This window comes from Trichomycterus rosablanca, chromosome 1, assembly GCF_030014385.1.
Source record: "Trichomycterus rosablanca isolate fTriRos1 chromosome 1, fTriRos1.hap1, whole genome shotgun sequence".
Taxonomy (NCBI): domain Eukaryota; kingdom Metazoa; phylum Chordata; class Actinopteri; order Siluriformes; family Trichomycteridae; genus Trichomycterus; species Trichomycterus rosablanca.
Window position 1 is genome coordinate 52,131,511 of NC_085988.1, and position 25,854 is coordinate 52,157,364.

General features: G+C 39.8%; 1 protein-coding gene across 5 annotated transcripts; it reads left to right on the forward strand.

The window, feature by feature from the left end:
* Positions 1 to 3,312: 3,312 nt before the first annotated feature.
* cep83 (centrosomal protein 83) lies at positions 3,313 to 24,662 on the forward strand. 5 transcript variants are annotated; one of them, XM_063004069.1, is made up of 16 exons: positions 3,332 to 3,389; positions 4,331 to 4,535; positions 5,221 to 5,371; positions 11,525 to 11,617; positions 12,092 to 12,223; positions 12,712 to 12,963; positions 14,753 to 14,884; positions 15,038 to 15,152; positions 15,290 to 15,434; positions 15,561 to 15,710; positions 18,606 to 18,681; positions 21,326 to 21,483; positions 22,937 to 23,066; positions 23,200 to 23,303; positions 24,053 to 24,221; positions 24,306 to 24,662. In XM_063004069.1, the coding sequence occupies exons 2-16, from the start codon at positions 4,336 to 4,338 to the stop codon at positions 24,459 to 24,461; spliced, it is 2,163 nt and encodes a 720-aa protein (XP_062860139.1). In that variant the 5' UTR covers positions 3,332 to 3,389; positions 4,331 to 4,335; the 3' UTR covers positions 24,462 to 24,662. The 5 variants fall into 5 exon arrangements, with proteins under 5 accessions (XP_062860140.1, XP_062860139.1, XP_062860141.1 ...); XM_063004066.1 differs by lacking the exon at positions 3,332 to 3,389 and adding an exon at positions 3,850 to 4,080 and having other exon boundaries at positions 4,180 to 4,535; XM_063004070.1 differs by lacking the exon at positions 4,331 to 4,535 and having other exon boundaries at positions 3,313 to 3,389.
* Positions 24,663 to 25,854: the final 1,192 nt, after the last annotated feature.

Consider the following 25,854-nt stretch of genomic DNA (forward strand, 5'->3'; position numbering starts at 1 on the left):
TCTTCAACGGCTCGCATCGCACTGTTGCTATGGTGACGCTCGTTCTGCCCCCGCTGAATTAGAGACTGGACTCTGGGCCACAGCCGGACAACCAGCGTCGGCGCGCACGCGTTTCTACGAGCACCAGCCAAACCCAGCTGTGGTAACAACTGGGCCGGATCTGGCTACATTGATTCTGGCCGATTCTGACACTCGGCCGACTGTGCCGATGGAAAAGTGGGAACTGGGCCAGATGATTGTGCTAGCTGGGTTAACTCAGAAACCTTCCAGGAACGTTACTGGAACGATACTTTATACACATAAGAAATAAAACCTTATACAAGCTTTACCTAACGTTCTCTGTTAGTTCTCATAAAACCATGAGAGAACGTTAGGTTTCATAGTTTTATAGTTGGTACTTGTAAGTAAAGGTTGATCTACATGGACCGTCTCAAGCAAAAGGCTCCCAGATAGCAAATTTGATATGGCCCGAATCTGGGCCACGTCCGGCACTTACTTGCGGCCCACATACCACATGGAATGATGGCACAGATGAGGGCCAGATGCGGTTGCCGGAACTCGGCCGTTTTACAGCCATAAAAGGGCCACATCTCAGCCACCTTTAAACCAGCAGGGCCAGAAATGACCCACAACTCAACCACATGTAAAACAACTGGGCTGTTACCATGCCATACACTGTAAAAAATGTGGTGTTGAAATTACTTTAAAAAATTAAGGCAATAGTTTGCATAGATCTTTTTGAGTTGAATTAACTTTCTGTTTTATTAAGTAAATGGAACCTATCTAAGTCACTTAAAATATACTTAAATAAATTATCACAGTATAACTAAAATCACTACGTTGAGTCAACTTAAATATTTTTTACGTTGAATCTACTCAGGTTTTGTAATAAACACAACTAAATAAAGTCAAAATGAAGGACTACAAATTCAAGTTGTACCAACTCATTTTTTTAAGTTCTACCAACATAGAAAGATCCATGCAAACTATTGCCTTAAATTTTTTAAGTAATTCAGCAGCCGGTTGCCTTACATTTTCAAGTCAGCTTAACCTTTAGATTTTTAAGGTTGACTAAACATTTTACTTTTAGTTTACTAAACTGTGTTTTTTGTTTTTTTTTACAAAAAAGCAGTTACTAAATGTTTTTTACAGGCAAAAGTTTTTTACATATCTGAACTGGCAGTTGGTAGCTCAGTGGTTAAGGTACTGGTCTAGATGCTGGTTCAAGTGCCACCACCACTAAGTTGCCACTGTTGGGGCCCTGAGCAGGGCCCTTAAACGTCAATTGCTTGTATTGTATTCAGCCACAATTGTAAGTCTATTTGAGTAAAAGCATCTGCAAAATGACAAAAATGTAAATGAATATGTTACGCTCTTAACAAGTAGCTATGAAAGAAATTTAAGACAATTTAAGAAAATGTTTAAGAAATGTTTATTTCACTTTCACAACAGACATTTATTTTAAGCCATAAACCTGTGCCACTCCAGCAAAAGTATAATTAGCATCAATAAACAAACTAGTTTTCCAGGTAAGCAGAGTCAGGATACAAACACAGCAATGGCCAGGAGCGCCCTTGGTAATGACACAATCTGTAATGTTTCAGTAGTACTTCTGGACTGGGATTGCATTGCATATTAATCTGCAATAAAAAACACAAACAATTTTAAATTAATATATTTACATTTAAACAATATGATGATTTAGCTCTTGTTTAATAATCAATTAAGACAAGCACAGTAAATCAGCTAAAGTTGAAGTATGTAAGCAAAATTCCAATTAATTTTTTTTTGTTGAACTGACTTATTATATTGTGGCGCCGGCGAGCAGGAAGGCGAGCGTCGGGGCCGCGAGTGAGCTGCCTTTGGCAGTTCACTCAGTGGTTTAGTACATACACTCATTCACACACACATACATTCATACAACAGACAAACATATAAGCTACTTACCCAACCCTCACCGCAGCCAGCCCACTCCCAACAACGGCCACGGTGAGCTTAGACACCACTGCCGCAAGGCTTTCTGGGTAAAGCCTGTGCCGACGCTACACTGCCCCCTCCCTAATGGTCAACCGTCCCGGTGACCCACTCACCAGCGTCCACTGGGTGGCTCCATGTCCGGACCTCACCCCATTACACTGCCGAGCCGCTGTTTCCACCCCCTGCTGCACCTGGCTTTCCATGCCCCCGCAACAACCCCGGGGCCAGCGCACTCAGACAGATCGGGCATATTGGCCCACCGAACCACCAGAGCCACCCAAACATCACAATCCCACTTCTGACACCAATGTGGCGCGCAGGAAGGCGAGCGTCGGGGCCGCGAGTGAGCTGCCTTTGGCAGTTCACTCAGTGGTTTAGTACATACACTCATTCACTCACACATACATTCATACAACAGACAAACATATATGCTTCTTACCCAACCCTCACCGCAGCCAGCCCACTCCCAACAACGGGATACACGGCCACGGTGAGCTTAGACACCACTGCCGCAAGGCTTTCTAGGTAAAGCCTGTGCCGACGCTACAATATTTTGTTTAATTTACTAATGTGCTGAATCATTTTTTAGAGTATAGAAAGTGGGACATTACCATTTTTAATATAAGAGCCAGTATTACTGGCTCACTTAGTTTGCCAGTGGTGCCATGTCTTTGCCAGATGTGTTTTGGGACATGTGGGCCATATATGTGGGCCACTTTTGGCTCATATGCTGTTTGCCGATGCCGGCAGTGAGCCGGCAGTGCCGTAACGTTGCCAGAAGTGGCCCACATCCGTATGCTATTTGGTAAGTTCCTACCAAAAAAGTTTAAAGATCATAAGAAAACCTTCCGGGAACGTTACTGGAACGTTACTTTAAACACATAAGAAAGAAAACCTTAAGGCAACTTTTAGATAACGTTCTCTGTTAGTTTTCATAAAACCATGAGAGAACGTTAGGTTTCATAGTTCCCGGAACGTTCCGGGAACAGCGCTAATTTTTTTAACAAAAATAGAACGTTACCATAACGTTATGGGATGATTCCCTAAAAATAACCATAGGGGAACCAAAATCTAACGTTACGGGAACGTTCTGTGTTAGCTGGGGAGGAATCGTTTCAATGCTCTTTTTATGCAGTTTCTGGGTGCAAGGCAAAAAATACACTATTACATAAGTGGCGTCTGGGTAGCGCCTAGTCCACCGTGATCCTGACCAGAACAAATCGGTTAGTAACTAAATATTTTTGTTATACCTGTATAATTGAGAAGGTTTAAAGTTTTGGGTGACGGTGCGTTAACTTAGACGGGCTTTTATTTTGAATTTGTTTGAAAAAAAAAAAAAAAAAAAAAAAAAACAATCGCAGCCATATTGGATCTGGAAAAATGAGATACTGTTGTAGTTTTATCGCTTTACGGTAATGTGTATTTATTATGTATTTTGTGTTTATTTGCTGCTAGTGTAATCATAGCTGCAACTTATTTACTACAATTTCGTTGCAGTTTTGTTTTCTTTAGATAATTTAATTTTTCATAGAAAAATGAAAATAACTCAAAAATGAGCCAAAACTCTCTCACTTCTATTACGTAAGTGAGCAGTTAAATGCACAAAGCTCCCTGTCGTAGAATGTTCCATACATATTTTTAACTTTATCATCGTCAAATTTTTTTTAAATAAAGGTAATAATATAATGTTAATAATAACCTTGTCTTCTCCTATGTGTTATCCAAAACCAAACAGACGCAATTTGCTGCATTTATTATAAAACTTCATAATAAGAACAATTGGATGAAACACTGTGAGCTTCTGGTTTGGTTTAACCTGAAACCACTTTCAAACACGATTCAGCTACTGGTTAAGTGGTTGAACGTAATATTTTGTTAAGTTTAGCCAGTTGCGTGTCCTTTGTTTACTTTTTGAGGCTTTCGTTTTTAAGAGGGGACCGAAATATCATCGCTATCCAAAATAAAGCTGCACATGACCTGTCACTGGCAGAAAGCGTTAGTTACCCGGACAACAAGAGCAGTTGCACTGTGCTCCTGAAAGACCAGTTTTGTATCCACAACAAAAAATTAAGTGAAATCACTTGAGAATTAACTGTGCAAGCGGTGAGTGGCTGAGAGAGAGCAATCACTTGAGACTCTTTATGTCTTGGTAACATCCACTATCTGATTGCCCCCTTTCTGTTCTATTCTTTACTTCATCAGGCATCAGTCTGCAGAACAAGGCTGTCTACAACCCAGACCCAAAATTTTACTGTAGACTAAATAAAGCAAGTGACTTTGCCTTCTCAAGGTCAACAGTTGCACAGAATGCACAAAAGCTCTTCTGTTGATTCTCTTTGTCTCTCGCATGCAGAAAAAATGGACAGTACTGCACTGGGTCAGTCTTCTGCCTTATTTGTGAACACGGAAGCTAGTGGAAGTGGGAGAGCCCAAGTCATGCCAAGAGGATCAGCAGGGCTAATTGGCTCAGAGATGTTGCAGAACATGCTAATTGATGAAAGAATGCGCTGCGAGCACCACAAAACCAACTACCAGACGTTAAAGGCTGAGCACACCAGGTAGTATGGTGCCTTAGTTATTCACATCCTTTGGGTAAATTTAATGGGTTTTTTTTTTAGTTTGTAGATGTGCTGGGTGACATGACAACATACTGTCTGATAGAAATATGTCTGTTAATAGATGTTTACTTATTTTTTGCAAATTTTAAACACTTTTTTTTTTATTACAAATTATTTAATCAGCATGACAATTTCTTTTTATTTGGAGTGACCATATTTATAAAAAGTGAACAATGACTCCAAACATATTAAATAAGCTTCTGGTGAGTATTCAAGTCAGCCTGCTCAAAGTCCTCTGAGCATTTGTTTTAATGAGAAACAGTAAGGAACTGTTGTACAACCGAATTAACAAACAAATCACAAATGTGCTTATTTGCTTTTCAGTAGTGCCTAATACTACGAAATTCTGAAGTACATATATTTTTTTCAATCAAATTTCAATGAATTCCAATTATTTATACTGCCTATATAATTTGTAATGAAAGACAGTGTATTAAATGTGAGGTAATTGCAAAATAGGAGCATGTTTTCTAGTTTTATAAAACGTTTGCATTTACCTATTTTAAATATGGCCTTATTGGTATACTTCTTCTATTATTTAAATCCACATGTTTCAGCCACAGCAATGGCGAAAAGGTGTAAAAAGTTAATTAGATAATGGGAATTCTATGGTTCCAACTTTTAGACTTCAGGATGAGTACGCACGGGCCCAAAGTGAGCTGAAAAGAATGCTTTGTGAGAAGCAGACCACTCAGGAGAAGCTGCAGCTGCTGCTAGCAGAGCTGAGAGGAGAGCTATTGGATAAAACTCGGGAGCTTGAGGAGCTCAAACTGCAGGTGTGTAAATAACATTTAAATAAAAAGGCTTTTGCATTTACTGATGTATTAAGGACAGTATGAGACACTTTTATTTTCTTTTGAATATTTTTAAAGCATACATAATAAAGACTATAAGAGAAACAGCATAACGTGATACAGTATTTATATATACAGTGTATCACAAAAGTGAGTACACCCCTCACATTTCTGCAGATATTTAAGTATATCTTTTCATGGGACAACACTGACAAAATGACACTTTGACACAATGAAAAGTAGTCTGTGTGCAGCTTATATAACAGTGTAAATTTATTCTTCCCTCAAAATAACTCAATATACAGCCATTAATGTCTAAACCACCGGCAACAAAAGTGAGTACACCCCTTAGTGAAAGTTCCTGAAGTGTCAATATTTTGTGTGGCCACCATTATTTCCCAGAACTGCCTTAACTCTCCTGAGCATGGAGTTTACCAGAGCTTCACAGGTTGCCACTGGAATGCTTTTCCACTCCTCCATGACGACATCACGGAGCTGGCGGATATTCGAGACTTTGCACTCCTCCACCTTCCGCTTGAGGATGCCCCAAAGATGTTCTATTGGGTTTAGGTCTGGAGACATGCTTGGCCAGTCCATCACCTTTACCCTCAGCCTCTTCAATAAAGCAGTGGTCGTCTTAGAGGTGTGTTTGGGGTCATTATCATGCTGGAACACTGCCCTGCGACCCAGTTTCCGGAGGCAGGGGATCATGCTCTGCTTCAGTATTTCACAGTACATATTGGAGTTCATGTGTCCCTCAATGAAATGTAACTCCCCAACACCTGCTGCACTCATGCAGCCCCAGACCATGGCATTCCCACCACCATGCTTGACTGTAGGCATGACACACTTATCTTTGTACTCCTCACCTGATTGCCGCCACACATGCTTGAGACCATCTGAACCAAACAAATTAATCTTGGTCTCATCAGACCATAGGACATGGTTCCAGTAATCCATGTCCTTTGTTGACATGTCTTCAGCAAACTGTTTGTGGGCTTTCTTGTGTAGAGACTTCAGAAGAGGCTTCCTTCTGGGGTGACAGCCATGCAGACCAATTTGATGTAGTGTGCGGCGTATGGTCTGAGCACTGACAGGCTGACCCCCCACCTTTTCAATCTCTGCAGCAATGCTGACAGCACTCCTGCGCCTATCTTTCAAAGACAGCAGTTGGATGTGACGCTGAGCACGTGCACTCAGCTTCTTTGGACGACCAATGCGAGGTCTGTTCTGAGTGGACCCTGCTCTTTTAAAACGCTGGATGATCTTGGCCACTGTGCTGCAGCTCAGTTTCAGGGTGTTGGCAATCTTCTTGTAGCCTTGGCCATCTTCATGTAGCGCAACAATTCGTCTTTTAAGATCCTCAGAGAGTTCTTTGCCATGAGGTGCCATGTTGGAACTTTCAGTGACCAGTATGAGAGAGTGTGAGAGCTGTACTACTAAATTGAACACACCTGCTCCCTATGCACACCTGAGACCTAGTAACACTAACGAGTCACATGACATTTTTGAGGGAAAATGACAAGCAGTGCTCAATTTGAACATTTAGGGGTGTAGTCTCTTAGGGGTGTACTCACTTTTGTTGCCGGTGGTTTAGACATTAATGGCTGTATATTGAGTTATTTTGAGGGAAGAATAAATTTACACTGTTATATAAGCTGCACACAGACTACTTTTCATTGTGTCAAAGTGTCATTTTGTCAGTGTTGTCCCATGAAAAGATATACTTAAATATCTGCAGAAATGTGAGGGGTGTACTCACTTTTGTGATACACTGTATATATATATATATATATATACAGTGTATCACAAAAGTGAGTACACCCCTCACATTTCTGCAGATATTTAAGTATATCTTTTCATGGGACAACACTGACAAAATGACACTTTGACACAATGAAAAGTAGTCTGTGTGCAGCTTATATAACAGTGTAAATTTATTCTTCCCTCAAAATAACTCAATATACAGCCATTAATGTCTAAACCACCGGCAACAAAAGTGAGTACACCCCTAAGAGACTACACCCCTAAATGTCCAAATTGAGCACTGCATGTCATTTTTCCTCCAAAATGTCATGTGATTTGTTAGTGTTACTAGGTCTCAGGTGTGCATAGGAAGCAGGTGTGTTCAATTTAGTAGTACAGCTCTCACACTCTCTCATACTGGTCCAACATGGCACCTCATGGCAAAGAACTCTCTGAGGATCTTAAAAGACGAATTGTTGCGCTACATGAAGATGGCCATGGCTACAAGAAGATTGCCAACACCCTGAAACTGAGCTGCAGCACAGTGGCCAAGATCATCCAGCGTTTTAAAAGAGCAGGGTCCACTCAGAACAGACCTCGCGTTGGTCGTCCAAAGAAGCTGAGTGCACGTGCTCAGCGTCACATCCAACTGCTGTCTTTGAAAGATAGGCGCAGGAGTGCTGTCAGCATTGCTGCAGAGATTGAAAAGGTGGGGGGTCAGCCTGTCAGTGCTCAGACCATACGCCGCACACTACATCAAATTGGTCTGCATGGCTGTCACCCCAGAAGGAAGCCTCTTCTGAAGTCTCTACACAAGAAAGCCCGCAAACAGTTTGCTGAAGACATGTCAACAAAGGACATGGATTACTGGAACCATGTCCTATGGTCTGATGAGACCAAGATTAATTTGTTTGGTTCAGATGGTCTCAAGCATGTGTGGCGGCAATCAGGTGAGGAGTACAAAGATAAGTGTGTCATGCCTACAGTCAAGCATGGTGGTGGGAATGCCATGGTCTGGGGCTGCATGAGTGCAGCAGGTGTTGGGGAGTTACATTTCATTGAGGGACACATGAACTCCAATATGTACTGTGAAATACTGAAGCAGAGCATGATCCCCTCCCTCCGGAAACTGAGTCGCAGGGCAGTGTTACAGCATGATAATGACCCCAAACACACCTCTAAGACGACCACTGCTTTATTGAAGAGGCTGAGGGTAAAGGTGATGGACTGGCCAAGCATGTCTCCAGACCTAAACCCAATAGAACATCTTTGGGGCATCCTCAAGCGGAAGGTGGAGGAGCGCAAAGTCTCGAATATCTGCCAGCTCCGTGATGTCGTCATGGAGGAGTGGAAAAGCATTCCAGTGGCAACCTGTGAAGCTCTGGTAAACTCCATGCCCAGGAGAGTTAAGGAAGTTCTGGGAAATAGTGGTGGCCACACAAAATATTGACACTTCAAGAACTTTCACTAAGGGGTGTACTCACTTTTGTTGCCGGTGGTTTAGACATTAATGGCTGTATATTGAGTTATTTTGAGGGAAGAATAAATTTACACTGTTATATAAGCTGCACACAGACTACTTTTCATTGTGTCAAAGTGTCATTTTGTCAGTGTTGTCCCATGAAAAGATATACTTAAATATCTGCAGAAATGTGAGGGGTGTACTCACTTTTGTGATACACTGTATATATATATATATATATATATATTAGAGATGGGACGATCGATCGGCTATGAATCGGTATCGGCCGATTTTTAATCAAAATATGCTATATCCGATCGTGTGATATATAAAGATCATGTTAAGTTAACAGCTCAGTGGATTGATCCAGACGCCAACCATCACATCACCATTCATCAACCATCGTACAGAAACCACAGTGAAAGCTCTTCATGACATAAAATAACGTCATTAACTTTGTGCATCATACATACGATGTAATTTTGCTGATTGTAATATTTACTTTAAAAAGATAATTCAACCCGGTCACATCTGAGTCGATTCTATCAGCACGTTATATAAACTCCTGGTTCACTTTGGTAAATCGTAAGCGGTTCTTACTTGTGATGTAGATGAGAACAGAAAATGTTACAGAGCCAATCAGAGGCAAAAGTTTATTCATTAGCAAATTCGTTAGTTCAGGATCATCTGCTGAACTTTTAGCTCCTTAGACGGAACGAGTCTGACGGTCGGTTACAGATCTGTGGTAATAGCAGTTTAATTAAGCTTTTTAATTAAGCTTTTTAATGTAAGAGAGTCACACAGAATGTTTTGTAGTAGCTGGTGTTTATTTAAAACCACGACATTTAATTAATAACAGTAAACACGGAGAGATAACTGAGAAGAGAAACTTACGCTTGGCGAAAAATGAATCGACTCATGAATCAATGAATCACTTATAGCGATACTGTGAACAAAGCGTATCTTCTAAGGGCGCACACACACACACACAAACACACGCGCGCTGCTCCGGTTTATCTTCACTGAGGCTCTTTTTAAGTTTATTTATTTTATTTACTGCTAAACCCCCCCAACCCCCCCTCCCCCCGATCGCAATTGGCTATCGGCCGATGTCCCTGAAAGGAGATCGCAGATCGGAATCGGTGCCAAAAACCCCGATCGGCACATCTCTAATATATATATATATATATATATATTTATTTATTTATATATACTGTATATATATATATATATATATATATATATATATATATATATATATATATATATATATATACAGGGGTTGGACAAAATAACTGAAACACCTGGTTTTAGACCACAATAATTTATTAGTATGGTGTAGGGCCTCCTTTTGCGGCCAATACAGCGTCAATTCGTCTTGGAAATGACATATACAAGTCCTGCACAGTGGTCAGAGGGATTTTAAGCCATTCTTCTTGCAGGATAGTGGCCAGGTCACTACGTGATGCTGGTGGAGGAAAACGTTTCCTGACTCGCTTCTCCAAAACACCCCAAAGTGGCTCAATAATATTTAGATCTGGTGACTGTGCAGGCCATGGGAGATGTTCAACTTCACTTTCATGTTCATCAAACCAATCTTTCACCAGTCTTGCTGTGTGTATTGGTGCATTGTCATCCTGATACACGGCACCGCCATTGGATGCACATGGTCCTCCAGAATGGTTCGGTAGTCCTTGGCAGTGACGCGCCCATCTAGCACAAGTATTGGGCCAAGGGAATGCCATATGGCAGCCCAAACCATCACTGATCCACCCCCATGCTTCACTCTGGGCATGCAACAGTCTGGGTGGTACACTTCTTTGGGGCTTCTCCACACCGTAACTCTCCCGGATGTGGGGAAAACAGTAAAGGTGGACTCATCAGAGAACAATACATGTTTCACATTGTCCACAGCCCAAGATTTGCGCTCCTTGCACCATTGAAACCGACGTTTGGCATTGGCACGAGTGACCAAAGGTTTGGCTATAGCAGCCCGGCCGTGTATATTGACCCTGTGGAGCTCCCGACGGACAGTTCTGGTGGAAACAGGAGAGTTGAGGTGCACATTTAATTCTGCCGTGATTTGGGCAGCCGTGGTTTTATGTTTTTTGGATACAATCCGGGTTAGCACCTGAACATCCCTTTCAGACAGCTTCCTCTTGCGTCCACAGTTAATCCTGTTGGATGTGGTTTGTCCTTCTTGGTGGTATGCTGACATTACCCTGGATACCGTGGCTCTTGATACATCACAAAGACTTGCTGTCTTGGTCACAGATGCGCCAGCAAGACGTGCATCAACAATTTGTCCTCTTTTGAACTCTGGTATGTCACCCACCCATAATGTTGTGGGTGACATCAATATTTTGAGCAAAACTGTGCTCTTACCCTGCTAATTGAACCTTCACACTCTGCTCTTACTGGTGCAATGTGCAATTAATGAAGATTGGCCACCAGACTGGTCCAATTTAGCCATGAAACCTCCCACACTAAAATGACAGGTGTTTCAGTTATTTTGTCCAACCCCTGTGTGTATATATATATATATATATATATATATATAATTATTATTATTATTATTATTATTTTTTTTTTTTTAACTTACATCCAAGGCTATTTTGAATTGCTATATAAAAGACATTTTACTCTACTCATTACACAGGTTATAGTAGGATATTATCATACTCATTAATGCATACATACATTTGACCTTGTATAATTGTTTTTAACAATGCTAATGCCTTTACGATTTATTCGTTTTTTGTTTTTTTTGTTTTTTTTTTCATTTTAGTTTGTAATGATGCTGTTTTAGGCAGTTATTGTAACTTTATTCCATTGATGTGAAGGACAAAATAAAAAAGGAATACAGCATATTTAAGGAAATAAGAAAATATTTTGTCGCTGTTTATTTCTGTGTATGTGTGTGGTAGGTAATGACTCCTCAGCGAATGGAGCTGTTAAAAGCACAGGTACACCAGGAAATGGAAGTTCCTATCAGAGAGCACTTTAGTAAGCTAGAGGAGGTAAGACCAGCTTTGTATTCTTGAATTGAAGCACTTTTTTTGTAATTAGGGCAAAACTAGGCTATTTAAAGCTACTGGGATTTTATCTAGCAATAGACTTTTAATGTGCTACATACAGTAGCTGCAGCACCTAGAGGTTATAAGGATGCACTGATATTATTTTTTAAAATGTTTGCAGACTCTGAACGCCAACACACTGCCACGTGTACACACTACACTCTCCAAACTACACTTCACTCTCTGTTGAAGTTTACAGGGATTAAACTGTAACAATTATGCATTTACCAATCATTTTAGTTACTGATAAAGAAAGAAAGAAGCTCACTTCATCACCATGCTGCACATTCAGTCAAAGTGTGCATGTCCATATAATGCATATGGTAATTGTAGACATTATGGCGAAGATGTTTTATATTGTTAGTGATAGCACTGTTGTTGAATTTGTATTCATCACTTTTCCTCTGTCTGACCTAGGAAGCTGAGAAGTACCGAAGTGAATACAATAAACTGCGCTATGAACTTACTTTTTTTAAATCAGAGTTTGACCACCAACGAGAGGAGCATGAGCGCATTCTGCAGGAGAGGGGGATACGTTACAATGCTGATGTACGTCTTTCTTATTAGCATACCTGGTTGTTTATGCTTTCATTACAGTGTAGTATTCCATGATGAGCCTATTTTCAGCCAGTTTACCCTGTATTATGTTTGCTACAGTTTTGCTGTTTCAGACAAAAAAACGTGAATTGGTCTTAGGTCAAGGTTTTACTTGTGCAAAATAAAATAAAAGGTATTTAATACAGTTAATAAGATTGATTACTAAGTATGGTTGTACAGCTGAAACAAATGATCTGCATCTTTAAAAAAGATGCTACATCCCCAGTTGCACAGCATTAATTAAAATAATTTACTTAAATGGTTTTAACACTATTAATAGTGTACTAACAAGTTTGTTTTAGTGTTGTTTTGCCATGTAGTGGCAAAAATGCTTTTTTTTTGGAGAAACAGAAAAGAAATGTATGATAGTGCCATTTGACACTTCCAGTTGTCCAGTTATTAAGATTGTTATTTGTATACATTACTTATTTCATGTTTAGCTGGCTCGTCTGGAGAGAGATAAAGAGGAGCTAACTGCACAGCTGCAGAGTGGAGATCCTGCACGGGATGGAAAGCGTGTGGAAGCACTGCTGAGAGAAAAAGCACAGCTGCACCAGAGACTCCGTGGTCTCGAGGCAGAGGTAGCCGAGCTTCGTGCTGAGAAGGACAGCACAGGTGCACAGGCTGAAAACACACAGCGCATCCAGCTTCGACAGCTAGTCGAATCCCAGGCTGCACTTAAGGCCTTAGAGGTGAGACAACTTATGTGCTACTTTGAGATATACAGTGTTTTCAAAACATATTCAGAGCCCCTAAATTCTTGCACACTTTTTTGTATTGTGGATTGTGCTCTGAATTTTGAAAAGATATAATTGTCATTTTTCCCCCTAAATTCTTGCACACTTTTTTGTATTGTGGATTGTGCTCTGAATTTTGAAAAGATATAATTGTCATTTTTACCCATCAACCTACACTTCTAAACTATGACCCATAATGATAAATTGAAAATAAATATTTGTTATTAGGTCTCTCCATAATTGTTTTATGGGGTTTATATCTGGGTTTTGCCTGGTCTCATCAAGTACATTAAGAGACTGGGCCCAAAGCCACTCCACTGTTGTTTTGGCAGCATGTAGGGTCATTATTATAAAGCTGAAATCTCACCCCTGTCTCTTCAAAAAATCGACTCTACAACACAATTAAGTGCGCAAAAAGTCAAGCCTAAGTACTTTCCAAATCCACTGTATGTTTGACAAACCGAGATCATTGTTTTGTACATTTTGGCTTGCCTGGAGATGTTAGTAAATAAGGGTTTTATACATAAAGATGCATGATTGTCTGTGGTCATTATTGTAGATTTTATTATTTAATGCTGTGTCATAGTACTGGAAATTTTGGAGATACTGGGAAGTATTTAGCAAACTCATTGGAACCAAGCTGCAGACTGGGTTTGTCCCTCATTTTAATGTCTAATATTAGATAGTTATATTGAATTGTTGCATGTGGGAGTTTGTTGAAGAACATCATTTTTCAAACTGGTGTATGTACACTGATCAGCCATAACATTAAAACCACCTCCTTGTTTCTACACTCACTGTTCATTTTATCAGCTCCACTTATCATATAGAAGCACTTTGTAGTTCTACAATTACTGACTGTAGTCCATCTGTTTCTCTACATACCTTTTTAGCCTGCTTTCACCCTGTTCCTCAATGGTTAGGACCCCAACAGGACCACCACAGAGCAGGTATTATTTAGGTGGTAGATCATTCTCAGCACTGCAGTGACAATGACATGGTGGTGGTGTGTTAGTGTGTGTTGTGCTGGTATGAGTGGATCAGACACAGCAGCGTTGCTGGAGTTTTTAAATATCATGTCCACTCACTGTCCACTCTATTAGACACTCCTACCTAGTTGGCCCACCTTGTAGATGTAAAGTCAGAGACGATTGCTCATCTTTTGCTGCCGTTTGAGTTAGTCATCTTCTGGATCTTCATCAGTGGTCACAGGACTCTGCCCATGGGGTGCCGTTGGCTGAATATTTTTGGTTGGTGGACTATTCTCAGTCCAGCAGTGACCGTGAGGTGTTTAAAAACTCCATCAGCATTGCTATGTCTTATCCACTCATACCAGCACAACACACACTAACACACCACCACCATGTCAGTGTCACTTCAGTGCTGAGAATGATCCACCACCTAAATAATACCTGCTCTGAGGTGGTCCTGTTGGGGTCCTGACCATTGAAGAACACTTGAAAGGGGGCTAACAAAGTATGCAGAGAAACAGATGGACTACAGTCAGTAATTGTAGAACTACAAAGTGCTTCTATATGGTAAGTGGAGCTGATAACATGGACAGTGTGTGTAGAAACAAGGAGGTGGTTTTAATGTTTAAATGGTTTAAAGTGGTTTAAATGAGCTAGAGTAGGTACTCTATGAGATGTTTACTGTCCCAGAGCTATGTAAAAATTTGGGAATCAGTGCTGTGGATAAGTGCTTTAAATGTTTTTTTTAATTATTATTAACTGATGTGATACAGTCAGAGAAACAGTCTTTGCGCATGCACCTGCAGCTAGTGGAGAAAGAACTGCACCTAAGCCAGGAGCAGAACACCACAATCACTACTAAACTGCACAAAGCTGAGAGAGAAATGAATGATCTTCACCATCAGGTGTGCCAAGTTCTCTGCAATCTCTAAATACATGACCAAATATTCATATCTCTACTTTTAGATACTTTTATCTCGGTCTGTGCATGTTTGTCATTCTATTATTATATATATATATATATATATATATAATATAATATAAAATATACAAAACAGGTTGAAGAAAAAATGCACGCCCACAAGTTGGAGCTGGCTAATGTTAAACTGGAATGTCTGAAAGCCAGAGGAGAAGTGGAGAGGGAGCGAGATATACTGCAAACTCAAGTGGAAAGTATGCTTCAAAATTCTCTTTTCCTCCCCATTTCTCTCAGCTTTCTGTCTCCTTCTAGTGCCAGGCCTCACTTGCCTATCTGTCTTTTTAAATCTTGTCTTTTTACTTTCCCAGTCCTGATAATCTCTATGTCTTAGGTCTTCAGTCTGATCTTGAAGTTTTGAAGGCAACAGTGAAAAGAAATACAGAGTTACTTTCTGATAAAGAGCGGGAAATGGTGAGAAGGCTACAGGGAGCTAAAGAGGAAGAGATGCAAAAAATGGCTGCAGTTCAAGAGGAGAAGTATGATTTTTTTTTTTTCCTCTGCTAAGTTTTTCCCTTACCTTATCAGGTATTTGGTGTATTGATTAAAAATGTCTTTAGTTTCACTTTGCATCTTGATTTGTCATTTGTTTGGATTTGCATCAGACTTGAACTGGAGCATCGTCTGTCTGAGTTGGAGCAGCAGAGAGCTTTGCAGGAAGCAACAGGAAATTCTAAATCAGAGGAGTTTGAGGATCGTTTACGTGCTGCTCAGCTTGGGGAGGAAGTTGCCCGCAAAGAGCTGCAAAATATCAAGTACTAACTTTTCTGTCTTAAACTTTGTATGTTCGTTTATTTCATTTTATTTGAGGTATATTTTATCTAAGGGGTGCTTGTTAGTGCATTGTATGACTAATAAAGAATGACACTTTACCAAGGGCATGGAGTTTATTCTAAGTGGTTCAGGCATGACGCACTGTCTCATTTAGGGGTGGGGAACCTTTTTCCAGCTGGGGGCCAGATTAATATTTGCATATGGTAGTGGTAGCTCAGTGCTTGAGGCACTGGAAGGTTCATGGTACAAGCCCTACTACTGCCAAGTTGCCACTGTTGGGCCCTTGATTAAGGCCCTTAACCCTCAATTGCTTGGATTATACAGTGTATCACAAAAGTGAGTACACCCCTCACATTTCTGCAAATATTTCATTATATCTTTTCATGGGACAACACTATAGACATGAAACTTGGATATAACTTAGAGTAGTCAGTGTACAACTTGTATAGCAGTGCAGATTTACTGTCTTCTGAAAATAACTCAACACACAGCCATTAATGTCTAAATAGCTGCAACATAAGTGAGTACACCCCACAGTGAACATGTCCAAATTGTGCCAATAAGTGTCAATATTTTGTGTGACCACCATTATTATCCAGCACTGCCTTAACCCTCCTGGGCATGGAATTCACCAGAGCTGCACAGGTTGCTACTGGAATCCTCTTTCACTCCTCCATGATGACATCACGGAGCTGGTGGATGTTAGACACCTTGAACTCCTCCACCTTCCACTTGAGGATGCGCCACAGGTGCTCAATTGGGTTTAGTCCATCACCTTTACCTTCAGCTTCCTCAGCAATGCAGTTGTCATCTTGGAGGTTGTGTTTGGGGTCGTTATCCTGTTGGAAAACTGCCATGAGGCCCAGTTTTCGAAGGGAGGGGATCATGCTCTGTTTCAGAATGTCACAGTACATGTTGGAATTCATGTTTCCCTCAATGAACTGCAGCTCCCCAGTGCCAGCAACACTCATGCAGCCCAAGACCATGATGCTACCACCACCATGCTTGACTGTAGGCAAGATACAGTTGTCTTGGTACTTCTCACCAGGGCGCCGCCACACATGCTGGACACCATCTGAGCCAAACAAGTTTATCTTGGTCTCGTCAGACCACAGGGCATTCCAGTAATCCATGTTCTTGGACTGCTTGTCTTCAGCAAACTGTTTGTGGGTTTTCTTGTGCGTCAGCTTCCTTCTGGGATGACGACCATGCAGACCGAGTTGATGCAGTGTGCGGCGTATGGTCTGAGCACTGACAGGCTGACCTCCCACGTCTTCAACCTCTGCAGCAATGCTGGCAGCACTCATGTGTCTATTTTTTAAAGCCAACCTCTGGATATGACGCCGAACACGTGGACTCAACTTCTTTGGTCGACCCTGGCGAAGCCTGTTCCGAGTAGAACCTGTCCTGGAAAACCGCTGTATGACCTTGGCCACCATGCTGTAGCTCAGTTTCAGGGTGTTAGCAATCTTCTTATAGCCCAGGCCATCTTTGTGGAGAGCAACAATTCTATTTCTCACATCCTCAGAGAGTTCTTTGCCATGAGGTGCCATGTTGAATATCCAGTGGCCAGTATGAGAGAATTGTACCCAAAACACCAAATTTAACAGCCCTGCTCCCCATTTACACCTGGGACCTTGACACATGACACCAGGGAGGGACAACGACACATTTGGGCACAATTTGGACATGTTCACTGTGGGGTGTACTCACTTATGTTGCCAGCTATTTAGACATTAATGGCTGTGTGTTGAGTTATTTTCAGAAGACAGTAAATCTACACTGCTATACAAGTTGTACACTGACTACTCTAAGTTATATCCAAGTTTCATGTCTATAGTGTTGTCCCATGAAAAGATATAATGAAATATTTGCAGAAATGTGAGGGGTGTACTCACTTTTGTGATACACTGTATATGTTCACAATTGTAAGTCGCTAAACATCTGATAAAAACATCTGCTCCATTTCAAGCATAAATGTAAATGTACATACCTAGTTTCGTGCCACAAACTACGTACAATTCTGAGGTGCAACATAAAAATTTACCCAATAAAATCTAGGAAATATATGACAGGCCATATATGGTTGAGCGGGGGCCATATTCAGCAACAGGCCAAAGGGTCTTCGCCCCAGGTCTAATTAATTTTTTGAGCATTACAGATTAACAGCAGATTATTTCTTTAGTTATATGCATGCTTCATACTTGACATGACTGTTTATAGTTATTTGTTTCTCTTCAAAAGCAGTAAATCCATTTCAGCTAGAATTGGATGGAACTTTTAATGCAATGACAGTACACACTTTAATGCATTTTTGTATTTTAAACAACCAAAAGACAATTAGGTTAGCTCTCTAACCTTATGTAAGGAAACTCAACACCTTGCAACAAGATTTTAGTTCAGAAGCATTATATCTGTGCTCTTTCACATAAAAGTAGTTAGGTAAGTATTCAAGATGGCACAAGTAGTCGGTAACTTGCCATATAGGCTCAGGTTTAGAAACAGTACAGTACTTGAGAAAAAGTACAGATATCTTAACAGAAATTTACTTTGATAGAAGTTTAAGTCATTGCTTAGAATATTATTTGAGTAAAGGTCTTAATCACCTCTTAGAATATTACTTGAGTAAAGATCTTAATCACCTCTTAGAATATTACTTGAGTAAAAGACTTAATCACATCTTAGAATATTACTTGAGTGAAAGTCTTAAGTATCAAAAGTAATTTTTCATTTTGATATGATATTCTAATACTATTTGTTTACCACAGTAGTTATTCAAATACAGATTATGGTTACAATACCAATTTCTAGAACAGAAGTATGCTGAACAGGAGTGTCTGTAGATTTATTTCTGATTAGATGTTTGTGTGTCTCAGAGCTAAAGTGCAACAGCAGGGATTGCAGCTAGAGGAGCTGGAAAGACAAAAGACAGAGAACACAGAGCTAAGACGAGTGAGTACCAAAAGAAACCTACTGCTCAGTAGACTCTTTAGCCATTTGTATATGTGTTTATCTTAAAAAGCTATTTAATTATTTGATTAGCCATTATGGAGGGAAATTAGTGCCAAATTGAAATTGAATACACACCTTATTGCCTTTCCATAGTGACATGCACTCCACCTTTTAACAGAAAACCAATACAGGTTTGCATTTACAATAATGATATGCTGAATTTGTGTCAGAATTGAATTCAAATCAGCTTAAAATGCAATAATCTTGTACAGTGGTACTACATTTCACTGTGTGGTGCTTTTAATGTGCCTAAACATAGCACATTACTATCATTGTATTTCAGTCCAATCACTGAGGTGTTCATGCCACAGTCAAAAGTAATCACTGTCTAATTGCAATATTTATGCAATCTTGCAAACCAGACAGAGGTAACTGCTCGTAGCTGTAACTTAATACAGAGAAAATGTTTATTGGGACAGAGTAAAAGAAAAAAATACTTTAATTTATCATGTTGTGGATGGCTTAGTTACAGAAAACCGCTTTTTAAAGATTAGTGGCTCTTAGACAACATGGGACAGGTCCTTGCAGTACAATAGCTAAAATGTGCACCTCATTGCAGCTGAACTTTGCTTGCACTGTTAGCGCTTTTCCACCAAAAGAACCATGGTTCTTGAACCGGTTTTGGTTAGGTTTCTTCGAACCTTGGTGTTTTGTAGAGAACTGACCCGTGTTTCGACCAGTTTTTGGGAACCAAGCCTGCGTCATCAACAGTGGGCGTTACACAAGAAAGTAAAGAGCAGTAACATGATGGTGGAGCATGTAGATTATCTATGGGGATTTGTGCTGTTGTTACAGATGTTTGTTTTAAAGCATCGCTCAACTATTGGTGATAAGAAGACGTAGACGTGTTTGTCGCAGTTGTTGTTTTCTTTAGTTCATTGATGTGAGAAGCGTTTTGCGCTTCGCTGTCACCGCGACCCTCGGCGCAAATAACCAGTTTGCTCAGCACTTAGCTTGAGCGAAAAAACATCATTAAAGTTCCACGACACGAACATACATTTGTGTGAAATAACCATCAAATCCAGTCTAAAAGCTCCACATGTATCTGTGTTAAGCCGTGTTAACTTCACGTGTGGTGTTTATGCAGCTTGAGGTTCTGAATCCACAAAAAGCTTCACCTAAAATAAAGCGTAACGTGGCTTAATGTACTAAAAGTACGACACAGAAACACTCAATTTCTCTCCGTTATTACTGGTTATAAGTGCTCTGTACTGGTTATAAGTGCTCTGTACATCGTTCATTGTTTTAATACAACAAGCCACGTTACGCTTTATTTTTCATGTTAAGCGGTGTTCGTTCTGTCCGGGTCACTTTTAACATGTCATATCACACAGTTCATCATTTTGAAAGTGGTTTAAATTCTATATAATGTTATAATGTCTCATGTGAAAGCGTCCACTCCAAACCTCTACACTCTGACACGCCCACAGATGACTTCACGGTTCGTGCTGAAAAAACAAATATTCTGTGGTGCCAGATTAGAACGCTAGTTCTCTGTCTGGAACCTCTTTTTTCCGGTGGAAACACGCAGAACCGGTTCAAAATCAAGTTCACGAACCAGAACAGAGCCGGATCCGGGTCGGTGGAAAAGGGGTATGTGTGTTTCAGAGTTACAGCCCCATTAACCATGCCCCAAATTTGGTAGAGGATTTTAATTGAACAATGATTACTTTTCATTGTGACACAAATACCTCACTGCTTGTTTAGGCACATTCAAAGCACCACACAGTAAAATGTAGTATGGCTAGGAGTTTATTGCATTTTCAAGCTAACTTGTATTTAATTTTGACATTAATTCAGCATTTCACTCTTTTAAATGCAAACCTGCATGTATTGTTTTTCTGTGAAGAGGTCACGCAACATTAAATCAATGCAATGGAACTTTTCATTTTTGCATGTATTCTGTACTCAACTCAACTCGAAGGTAGCTTTATTGGCATGACAAATAAGAACATTCGTATTGTCAAAGCTTGGTTACAGAGAAAAGAGAAAAAAAATAACAATAAGAAAGTACAAATATATACAAAATAGTTACAGATGTATAAAATTAAAATAATAATAAAAACAGTCCAAATAGTAACATTGAAATGGTAACATTGAAATGGTAACATTGACAGTAATGTTTTATGTAGGTAGTAATTATAAAAAAATGTTTTGTGTGTGTGTGGGACATGGTCACCCACTGTTCCTCAACTGATGGCAGGTGTGTGTAGAGTGCTGCTAGTGTTCAGCTCTCTCTGTTCTCCACCAGTAGGTGGGGCAGTTTGTCGGCGTCTTGGGAGGGAGTTGAAGTTAAGGATGATGAAACTTGGGGAGGAATTGGGACATTTTTGGTACATTGAGTGAGGAAGTACAGCCTTTCCTCTCGGGGCAGCCTGCGCTTAGTCTGTACCTCGTTAAGGTACATACAATGTATTCTGTATATCACTATGAAAGACATAAGAATTCAATGTATTCACTATGAAAAAGCAATGACGTGTACTGCATTTCACAGTTTTCCACCTAGCGATTACATTTCAATTTGGCACCCTCCATAAGCCATGCTCTTTACTAAATCTTTTCATGTGGTTTTATTTTCTCTTAGCAAAATACAGAGCTTCATTTACAGATCAGCACTCTGTCTGATTCGCAAAGTGAATTGATGGACACCAATAGAAGACTGAGGGAGAATCTGGAAAGAGTGAGAGATGAGCTACGGAATACTCGCTTACAAGTAGAAAAAACACAGCAAGTAGCTGAGAGGTACACCAAAGCCTTTTAGGTTCCCATAAATTGTCATGTAAAAGTTTTTCAGAAAAAATATTTTTGACCATTTTGTGTAATAAATAATTAGTTACAGATTATTAAACCCAGATTCAGTAGCTTATTCTTAGGGCTATTCAGAACGTTGTGATGAGCTCTCTAATGCCTAGTTCACACTACACGATTTTTGCTCTGATTTTCGCTCGTAGACTGGTCGGCGCTAGATTTGCCGGCTCGGGAGCAACTCAGCGTTCGCACGGTGATCGAAACTCGGCCCTCAATCGCTATGTGTGAACTACTCAACAACTCGATCTGAGCGGCTCGCCAAGCCATCGCCGAGTGCTCAGCAACCGAAGAGAGATTTCTAGCATGTCAAATATCTGGATCTGAGTCACACAACTGGCAATGAGTGCTATGTTGAACAGCCAATGAGAACTCAAGATACGGTGTGAGGGGAAACGCAGGGGAGGAGTTATAAAAAGGTGGGACAGGGGCATAATATAGTTTATATCAGAATACATCGGCACGCACACAGGTTTTACAGTATTTCTGACCTTATCGTTCTCTACAAAACATAATACCAATGTTGCATTGCAAAAATTCCAGTTGGTGATAGATAGTGTAGTGTGAAACTCGCCGATCAGTCGTGTAGTGTGAAAGCCACACCGACTTGAAAGACTCCGTATTACAAGAGATCCAATTGTGTAGTGTGAACTGTAAAGCGACCTGACGACTTGGAAAGTCGTGTAGTGTGAACTTGGCCTAAGGAAGTTTGGATCTGGTCCATTTTTGGCTTTGTAGGCAAGCATCATTGTTTTAAACTGAATGTGTGCGGTTACAGGAAGCTAATTCAAAAAACATAGACTCTATGGCCAAAAGTATGTGGACACCCTTCCTAATTATTGAATTCAGGTGTTTTTGCCACACTCCTTGCTAATAGGTATCTAAAATTATCGACAGAAAATGTATTTTATGCTTTCAACTTTGTGCTAAGAGTTAAAGGAGGGCATTTTCTGCTCTTGATTGACTATACCCCTGTGCACAAAGTGAGGTTAATGAAAACGAGGGTAATTTTTATTTTTTTTGTGAAGGAACTTTAGTGGCTTGCATAAAACCCTGACCTCAATGCTACTAAACACTCTATATAAAATCGCAACACCAATTGCGGGCCAAACCTTTTGTCCAGCATCAATATTTGATCTCACTTACCTTGTGGGCACAAATTCCTACAAATAAACTTGTTGTGGAAAGCTTTCTCAGAATAGAGTAGGCTATGTCAGCTGCAAAGTGGGTGCCAACACTAATGTCCATGATTTTGGGGAAGTGATGCCCAACAAGCCCATGTTTATGTATCCCAATTCCTTTATCCATATAGTATACATCAAACTGACTGAAACCTAACAACACCGTGTATGGTAAGAATACCCAAACAAAAATATTTTGCTTTTTGCAGGCTGGCTGAACAAAAGCAAGTCGAATGGTTGGAAGAGAAACATAAACTCCAAGAGAAAGAGGCAGAACTACAGGAGAAATACACCCAAGCCAAGGAGCGGCTGCAGAGGGCTGCACTTGCTCAAAAAAAAGTATTTTTTTTCTCTCTACCTCTCAATGTTTTAAACTGCTGTTTTTAAAAAGCCCATATTGTGTGGTGTTTTTAAATATGAGCTTGTGGATGTTTCACTACTGCTAAGTATTTTCTTTCTTCCACCTTTCCAGAGAAAGAACATGACTGAGGCTGAAGAGAAGAAACTACATGATAAAATACAGCTGCTGGAAGCCAAGATAGAAGAATTGGAAATTGAGACTCAGTTGGCCAAAAAGTACTACTGTGTTCATTTACTTTTATGTGCATTTTTAGTGGACATTTTATTAGGTGTATAATAATAATGATTATTATTATTGTGATTATTATTGTTATTATTATTATTATTGTTATTACCTAGTAAAATACACAAAAACACATGCATAGTACAATAAAATGTTTCTTTCACATATCCCAGCTTGTCAGAGCGCAGGGTCAGCATTTACTTTTTGGCTTTAAGTTTTTTGAGTTTACTTTGAGTTTTTTAAATCTACTGGTACTTAATGGAATCCACAGATCTTTGTGTTATAACAAGGTGGTAATGGTGTTAAGGAAAAAAAGACCAAGAAGTAACTGAGGATATGGTGTTATTCTGTATAATATCCAACCCATTTCAAGTCTAAGATACAGTTACATTTGGGGTTTGGGGACCCAAAAAGTCTGGATTTTTCCTATTTCTGGACATTTCCACCACAAAGGAGAATGTTGGAGTTTTGTAGTAAATTGTTGCATTTTGGACCGCCTTTGTCATTTCATTTAGTTGATTTTAGATCTTCTCTGATTGATAATTGATTAAAGGATGGGTTTGGTGTGGAGAAACCTGCACAGAGCCCTAATGACTGAACACCTTTAAGTTAAACTGGAACATTGATTGGAAGCTAGGATTGACTACACAAATACTGTTTTTACCTTTGACCATATGGTGTGCCACATTTTACCCATTATTTTCAAGACTGCCAATGTTGTGTTAATGTGTGTCCATGTTAGAAATCCCCCATTCGCTGAGGAACATGCTCAACTTAGCAGACGTTTAAAAGAGCTGCAGAAGAGACACAGTGAGTTCCGTCAACTGTTGTTGGGCAACCACATGGCTTCCACACCGTTACCTTCCTCTCTGCTCCTTCCAGGCTCTGAGTGCAGCTTTTCAAACCTGCAGGTAAACTGGAGTTCATAAAACATTAATGTAATGAACTATTTTTTCTTTCATTTCAATCTATCTTCTATATTGTTTTTTTCTCAGGAAGAGCAGTACCAGAGGGAATTGACTACATTGCGGAAAAGATTGGAGGAGCTAGAAAACAGTCAACAGCAGCAGTTGCAAGAACTGACTCCACCTTTGAATCGGGACAGAGAAAGCCTCCACTCACCACCCCAGGACAGTCTGTCTAATCTCTGACCCCTCAGACTTTGATGCTGTGGAATTTATACTGTGCCAAAAGCTTGTCAAATATGGGTCCACCTGCTCTAATGTATTTTCATTTTTAACAAGTTTAGGAATTATATCTGATAATCAAAGAAATGTTTATGAAATTGGTTGCATTATTTATTTGTAAGATTTTTTATTAAGTAAGTAATAAGTAAAATTACAGTGAATTCAGACTCCTGTGTTTGTGGTTTAAACAAAAAAGTAAATGCATTAAAGCTTTACACTTTGATAATGCAGAGGTTTCAAAATAAATTCAAACATCCTCTACAGTAAAACAAATGTTAACATGTAATTCTCCTGCAGATGTTAATGCACAATTTTTATTTACAAACCTCACTTCCAGAAGTTGCAGCACATTTAAAAAAATGCAATAAAAATGTAATTTGTTAAAAGTAATTTGTTCAATTGCTTAAACATTTATTTAGCTAATAAAAGTACATAAAACATTTTCAGTGTTTTCACTGACAAACCTAATTGTATTTTGTAAATATAAACAAACAATAGAATGTGATGTCTACAATGCACTCAAAAAAGTTGGGACAGAAGCAAAATAAGACTTAAGGTTTCACAATTAGCAGTTTAACTGGTAACTGGCGAGGTAATCAAGATTGAGTATAAAAGCAGCGTCCAGCAAAGGCTTAGACTTTGTAAGTAAGTATGGACCACATTTTGCCAAACTGCGTGAGAGAATTGTCAGTCAGTTGTGTTTCTCAGCACAAGATTGAAAATAATCCCCCATCAGCAGATTCATAATATCATGAAAAGAGTCAGGGAGTCAGGGGAAGTCTTGGTGCATACAGGCCATGGGGAAACCGCTGCTGAATGTGTGTCATCATCAAGCCCTCGGACAGTATTGTTTGAGAAACCATAATGCTATCATGATGGACATCGCCATATGGGTTTGGGAGTACTTTAAAAGATCACTTTAACACAATATAAACAAACAATAGAATGTGATGTCTGCAATGCACTCAAAAAAGTTGGGACAGAAGCAAAATAAGACTAAGGTTATACAAAAACACTGTTTTGGAAGGTTTCACAATTAGCAGTTTAACTGGTAACGCGAGGTAATCAAGATTGAGTATAAAAGCAGCATCCACCAAAGGCTTAGACTTTGCAAGTAAGTATGGACCACATTTTGCCAAACTGCATGAGAGAATTGTCAGTCAGTTGTGTTTCTCAGCACAAGATTGAAAATAATCCCCCATCAACAGATTCATAATATCATGAAAAGAGTCAGGGAGTCAGGAGAAGTCTTGGTGCATACAGGCCATGGGGAAACTGCTGCTAAATGTGTGTCATCATCAAACCCTCAGATGGTATTGTTTGAGAAACCATAATGCTTTCATGATGGACATAGCCA